The sequence below is a fragment of the Homarus americanus genome, unplaced genomic scaffold, assembly GCF_018991925.1.
Source record: "Homarus americanus isolate GMGI-L3 unplaced genomic scaffold, GMGI_Hamer_2.0 scaffold23578, whole genome shotgun sequence".
Lineage (NCBI taxonomy): Eukaryota > Metazoa > Arthropoda > Malacostraca > Decapoda > Nephropidae > Homarus > Homarus americanus.
In genome coordinates, this window is record NW_024733231.1 from 4,366,306 (window position 1) to 4,373,659 (window position 7,354).

Here is a 7,354-nt window from a genome sequence, read left to right on the forward strand (position 1 = left end):
GGGTCTGCAAACTTCATGAGGTGTGACATAGCCTGGCACAGCGTAACTGACTTTTTAAATATTTCAAATAACTTTAATTGATTCAAAGGTCATTAATTAATACTAATTACTCGAATTTTTTAATGGTGAACCCAGATCCTTAATCAGCATGTAAAGTAGTACTCTTGTATGAAATTTGATCAAAATCCATGGTATTTGCCAACCCTACACAAAGGTCAAGGACAAAATAAACAAGATGCACATCTAAAGTACCGAATCTGTCCATAACATATACAGGTATTACCTTCAGTCACAAACAGTGACAGACAGATGAGTAGTACTTCATGGTATATACTGACCTGGAAGATCATCCAGTGCTTGTTGGCAGCAGGTCATGGCATCCCTGCAGCATTCCTCTACCTTGTGGGCCTCCAGTACATCCAACATGGACTCCACCACGTACTCCCACGCCTCTGAGTCAGGGTTGAAGTGGTAAGTCTCGTTCTGTCGACCAAGTGTCTGTTAGTGGCTGTGCACTGTACATAGCGAGTGGTCCTAACAACATAGCCCCTCTCCCCTTCAGCCACATCTTGTTAAAACTACATTGAAAGATAGGAATATTTTTCTCTGAATACAGTATAAGAGTTTTATGGGAAATTTTACCAGAAACGCCAAAGATCATTAAAGCTGGCTAACCATTTTTGTAAGAACCAAGTATCTGATGACAGTCTTAGTGTAACTCAGATTCCAACAGTATTCCAAGCGAGGTAATGATACTGAAACCCCTTATTTGAGACGGAACCTCTAGATATAATACGTAAGATCGTTGTACAAGTCTTACAGGTCTATTAGCAAGATTCACTTTGTCACAATGAACCCTGACAACGTTGAACCACTGAATACAATTTACTGCATGTCTGTATGTATGTACTCACCTCGGCCTTAAACATGTAGTCATACAGGTGTTTGGGCTTGTTGTCATCGAGGGTAATCACCTCTCGCACGATCTGCAGGTTGTGGCTTCTCCTGTGGGCGGGAACGAAGTGGTAGCACCAGAAACACGTCTGGTTCTGGTAGTAGCTGTCCTGCGTCGGGTAGTAGTCCCTGATGCGGAAACCCATACGACACATGGGGTATGAGGACCTCGGGGTATAATGCTGCTCAGTCTTTTGATCCCCATCCTCTCCTAGGGGACCTGTAGTATAGACCACCACAGAGTCCTCTCCCTTCACTGCCTCCGAAGGGTAGTTGTTAGAGCTCCATCCGCCGTCACTGAGCTTCACCCACCATATCAACACCTGGGGAAATAATTCACTGTAGGTAAGTAGGTAATATCTGGTGTGGCAATTCCCGAACCTGCCTTGCCAGCTAAGAAGGCACCTAAAAGTTCTTAATATTATTCCCAGTTGCCACTCTAAATGTTGGTTGGTGATATGAAGAGAATACGGATGCAAAACTAGCTTCAATTTTGTCTGGTGTTAACTGAGACACCATACCAAAACTAAACAAGCAGTAGACTAGAAACAATACTTGCAAAATAAAGCTTATCCCCGCTAAAAACCCATTTCCAATAACAACTCTCACAACCGACATTACAATTCACACAACCTACATTACAAGAGCCAAAAAAATTACCCGTGGTCGTGAAAACTTGTCCCAGAGTACTGTATACTAGTGGGGCGTGATAACGTCAAGAGCAATACATGATCTCTCTACTTCAGTGTTATGGGGCTATTAGCCACGAGAAGCCTATAATACTATGTACAGTAGCTAAAACAACTATCTGTGCATACTTAGTGGGAAACAATATGAGAACATCGACGATAAATTTTGGTATATGAGGGCTGTCACTAGTCACACGTAAAATTTCGGAGCATATCGACCCCCACCTGCACAGATAGTTGTTTTAGCTACTGTACATCTTCCCATTCTCCCACGATGGTGATGCTGATGCTACTACAACTTGAAAAAAATCTCTCTCTCTCTCTCTCCATTGATCCTACCCCTAAAAGAGAGAGAGAGAGAGAAAGAGACAGGATAAACAGCATTACTCTCCCTTCTCCATTCCTTCCTCCCCTCTTCTCTCCCTCTCCTCTTCCTATCATACTGTCAATGAATATGATGTATTTCTTTGTGTGTGAACCTCCGTCCTGCGTGGCAGTGAGAAGTGATACCACCCTCAGTGTCAAGACCTGACTGAATTACTCATAATAGGCAAACTGTACTCCAAGCTTTGTCAATAAATTTATTAAACTAAAAAAACTTCCTACTGTCCAACCCTATCCTCTTCCTTCCTTCCTTCCTTCCTTATTCCCCCCTCTCTCTCTTTCCTCATCCCCTGATCCTCGCAACAAGAAATAGAGAGGAAGGCAGACAAGAGATAGAGAGTAAACAAGACTCAAGTGGACAGACAACTTAAAAAGCCACGTGTGCCACTTACCATCATGAGTGCCAACCACACAACATGGCACCACTCTCCCATGTTTTCCTGCTTGGCCCTCTTGCTACTGCCACTGTCGTCCTTGTTACTTGCATCACCCGTTAGTATTGCTACGTAGTTACTTATTCCATTGTTATTTTTACTCCTGTTGGTGTTACTTAAATTATTTCGCCTATATTGTTACTTTTTGTTCCTTTTCGTGTTACTGGAGCCCTTTAAATCCTATGAAAATAATCAACTTTAGTGTTACTTATCTAGTTTATTCATCACGAGCACATTGTATAATTTACTTTCAATTACATCGTTCAATTGTCATATTTACTTGCTTTTACACCCAGAACTCTACCTTATTCACTTTCAGAACTCATTTCACTCTCAGAAACCTTTACTCTTTTCACTCTCAGAACTCCTTTGGCGGTTGAGAGAAACTACTTCGTCACTCTTACACTTTATTACACCCGTTGTTCCGGTGGCTGAGAGTGAAAGGTAAAATATTTTCACTCGTTGACTCAAGCCTTTTCTGGTGGTTAGGAGTGAAAGGCTAATATGTTCACTCGTTCACTCCCACCACACGACTGTACTGTAAATCCACACGTCAATCTCTGAGCTCATGTTATCGTCTGGAGTGTATGTGTGTACGTGTGTGTGTGTGTGTGTGTGTGTGTGTGTTTTATAGGTGTCACTCTTTTACTTCACAACTCGCCGTCACTTATGTGGGTCACTCGGCGTATTTCTAATCTGATAAGTGATAACACAAGATAGTCACTTGTTGGAAAAGTTACCACGAACGGAAGACACCCATGCATTCATTTCCCCTTTCCAATCAAACAATCCGATCTTAAAATACCCCACTTTAACCTAACAATCATACGGTAGTTCGGTTTTGTTTGATTTGCTTCGTCAGATCAATTTATCAGCTCGTAGTCCGGTTCGTGGTATTTTTTTAACACTGGGTATTTTATGGTGTTGATATCCCAGCGATAGCAAGGACTAAGAGCGTCTTGGAGCTGATAAACACTCACACACTTATCACCTATTGTTATGTTTTTACGTAATACTTGACACCGTAATCAACGCACTCAAAACTTTAAGATAACAAATTCAATTAACTTTACGTATTTATCCTTACAAATAATCCGACTTTATTTAACCTCCTTTTAACCTAACCTGACCCTAATATACAGTAACCTACCCTAATATTACATTCACAAGGACAAATTCCATCACGAGGCCACAAACTGCTTTAGTCACGTTTTCTCTCGCTTGATATTATGTGAAGTTAGGTTGGGCTAGATTAGGTTTCTCGTCAATCATTCAATTTTCGACCATCACGAGAGATAACGTAGAGAGATTTATGAGCATAATTATCTTCTATACACATAAGCAGTGATGGCCGAGTGGTTAAGGCGTCTGACTAGAAATCAGATGGGATCTTCCCGCGTAGGTTCGAATCCTACTCACTGCGAGAGGTTCGTTTTACATGTTAGCTAAGAGGGTGTTTGAGAGTCTTACATTTATTGCCCAGTTGCTAGTCTATACACATAAGGTGTGGAGAATAGCTTGATTATAAGGTCATTGACTGAATGCTTAAGGTAGGTTACTTTAAGGTGGGTTACTTTAAGGTGGGTTAACTAATATCATGAGTCGTTTAGTATTAGGTGGGGTGGGGGGAGGTAAAACTAAGTTAGGTTATGTTTGGTTAGGTAAGGCTAGGTTAAATTAAGTTAGGGCCCAGATTAAGGAGTCCAGCCTTAATCTAATGTATATAACGAGACTTGTCAACAATGTGATTTAATTAGTAGCTCCACGATAATGACCAGCTGTGAGTAATTAATTATTAGCAGTGTCGAGCTTATCTGTGTTACTTAAAGAAGCTGCCACTCTTATACTGCGGTGTCTGGTTAAATGGACCCCTCCCCCCAGTCCCAATAGACCACAATCTATCAAAATTGGGGCCTAATCCTATTGAGGTCCATGTTAATGTGATCTAATCCTAATGAACCAATCCTAATAACACGATGTTGTTGGTGTGTGTGTGTTCAAAGTTGACATGACACTGATTTTTAGGTCCGAACACAATATAAAATGTTCACACACACACACACACACACACACACACACAACGAACCTTAAGACTGGATTATATTACTTAATACTACACTATTCAGGGCATCACTTAAGATTAAAAGCCTTGCGTGTTTACAAGTGTATTTCTACCTTTTATATTTTACTTGTACTATCCCTGTGTACTAATATAGCTATAAAAATGCCTCTAATCATCTGAAGAATAGCCACCCTTACTTATTTCACCTGATGATTAACCACCCTAACGCTAATTGAGGGGTCAGGTTGGGGTAATGTATGGTAGGTTAGGTTAACATTAGGATAGTTAATCTTCAGGTGAAATAAGCAAGGGGGTTAATCTTTAGGTGATCCAATGTTTCTGTTGACTAGTATTTAAGATACAGTAAATAATATTCATAAGTTTTTCTGTATCAACAAAAGTGGCAATTCGTATCACACACTTAACTCATCGCTAAATAAAGAACAAATTATAGTGATATGTTCAGGCCAGTCAAGGTCTTACACCATAACAGTCATCTCTCTCTTTTATCAAGACGTCAAACGCTAAATTATTTCCTTCTTCACTGTGTTCAATAATATCTAGAACTTGAAAAAAATTTGTGGAAATTTTGATTATTTTAGTTCACTTTACCTATCACTATCTGACGCACTCTTTCACACACGCGTTCAACTGCTGCGCTTCAATACCCTTCACCACCACCACCACACAGCCACTACCCCTGCCCGGAGTAATGACACACAGAGCCCACACTGTGCCCCGAGCCCACGTTGATCTGTGAAATATCCAGTTGCCAAGCGTACCCAATATCACTTTGTTTTGGATATCTAGGTTGTTACGTCATTCATAATAGTAAATGCTATCCACACAGTAGAACATACAAAAATAAGCTAGTCTGTTGAAAATAGCCCGACATACCTCACCCTAGTGGATAAGATAGGATAAATAGCACAACGAAATTCACTATCTATAGCAACGCCACTCACCCGACATTGAAGGAAGCAAATTATTGTACTAGGATAGGACTTTTTAAAGTGGATACTCTCCCTTGATGTTTGCTTATCTCGGTCAGCGAGTGCATAATGATTACTGTAGAAAACAGACTTGGTACACGTCGAATTTTTTGGGTAAGACTCTTGTATTATCTTAGCTGTAAGTCAGACAGCCCTTCACCCATGTTCTTTCACTCACTGAGATACACAGAAACTGCCTATTAATGCATTACACTGAGAAAAATTGACATACTTGACGTGTTTCGTATTAAATCTTACGAATTTGTTCAAGTCTCCGTAAGTGTTGGGATCATGAGACAACAGGTGATTTTGTCATTGCAAGTCGTTAATGTAACGCTATCGGGTAGTTACGGTGATATAACTACAATATCGTTAACTTTACCTATGTAATTTCATCTCGTTTATGCATGTTATAGAGCTCGTAACAGTGGTAGGTTTTATGTTTAGTTGAAGGGAAACTAATGTAAAGTTGGTACAAGTTCGTCATGTCATACAAATATACCGGGAGAGGTACAGACAGACAGGAGACAGATACACACACACAAACATACAGGGACAGATACAAACAAGGAGAGAGGCACACAAACGGATAGAAACACACAGGAACACAGACATACAGATACAGAAACATACAGACTCGGGGTCATTCAGATATTCATGGTCAACGATCATTAAACAGGGGATTTATGAGGTCACTTCTGAAGGTCAAAGAGGCGCGCGCGCGCACGCACGCACGCACGCACGCACACGATAATTTTTTTAAACTTTCAGAATATGGGCTTTTAAAACGTTCAGAATAATGACTTAAAACTCAGAATAATTACAGTACTTTTAAATCTTTCAGAATAATTACTTATAAACTTTCAGAATAATTACTTTTAAAACTTTCAGAATAATTAGTTATAAACTTTCAGATCAATTACTATTAAAACTTTCAGAATAATAACTTTAAAACTATCAAAAGAAGAGGAGGAGGAGGAGGAGGAAAAGTATCAGAATTAGTATATGTCTTTCTTTCACCCAACTCGGCCCCTGGGTCGTACTGCGGCAAAGAACAGTGGAGGGGGAGAACGTGTCATCCCTCAGGAGGTTATAAAGGCTATAATCCTATAATAAAGTGGAGGGAAAATCAACCTTATATGCTTGTACGCTAAGGCAAATTGATCTCATGCACCTGGAGTGTCAGAGCCAATCAACACCTGTGTCGTCATCAGTGGACATTATGGAGGAGGAAGGGGAAGGAGTCAAGGAGGTGGAAACAGAAGGAGGGGTAGGAGGAGGGAAAGGGGGGGGGAGGAGAGAAGAGAAGAGAAGGAGGAATAAGAAGAGTAGAGGAAGGAAGAGAAAGAAAAGAAGAAGACCCAGTGCGGCAGTTACTATTACTCCCCCTAGCACAAGCTATACTGTACTCTGTATGTGGGTGTTCGTGGTAAGTGTCTGACATCGATCTACCTAGAGTATTTACTTGGGTCACGAGAACGGAATGAAGTACATATTACGCCCAGACGTCTAGCTGCTACCACAACCAGAATTTTTTTCCTACCATACAACTTTTAATTCTGTTGGAGAGTCTTTACCACCCTGTGAAAAAATTTATAGAAAATAAATAAATAAAGAAAGAAAGAAAAATACAGGATTAGAGAGAGAGAAAGAGATTAGGGAGTAGCGTTCGTGCCTGCATCGAGGTGAATTCTCGGGTCCTAGGCAGAGTCTCTGTCTGATATCAATGCAGGTGTACCCTCTCTACTGCAGGACACACCCTCACACAAACAAATAATACTCTCTTTCACACACACACACACATATATATATATATATATATATATATATATATATATA

The 7,354-nt window shown here is 40.3% G+C and overlaps 1 protein-coding gene and 1 non-coding gene across 6 annotated transcripts in view; one reads left to right on the top strand and one right to left on the bottom strand.

Moving 5' to 3' along the window:
* LOC121869577 (corticotropin-releasing factor receptor 1-like) overlaps nucleotides 1-5,263 on the bottom strand; it is a 19,858-nt gene extending 14,595 nt beyond the window's left edge. For 2 of the 5 annotated variants that reach the window (XR_006089557.1, XM_042371002.1), the window contains exons 1-4: nucleotides 2,766-3,029; nucleotides 2,420-2,641; nucleotides 915-1,277; nucleotides 339-483 (exon numbers count right to left, since the gene is read on the bottom strand). Coding sequence is in view for 4 of the 5 variants with exons in the window: in XM_042371002.1 (XP_042226936.1) it covers nucleotides 339-483; nucleotides 915-1,277; nucleotides 2,420-2,461 (550 nt within the window). In the remaining variant the exon portion in view is untranslated. Of the gene's footprint in view, nucleotides 1-338; nucleotides 484-914; nucleotides 1,278-2,419; nucleotides 2,642-2,765; nucleotides 3,030-5,135 lie in introns of those variants that run through there. The other 3 variants (XM_042371003.1, XM_042371004.1, XM_042371006.1) reach the window with 3 other exon arrangements.
* Nucleotides 3,803-3,884, top strand: Trnas-aga. The gene has a single exon. It is a non-coding gene; the product is annotated as a tRNA-Ser (tRNA).
* Nucleotides 5,264-7,354: the final 2,091 nt, after the last annotated feature.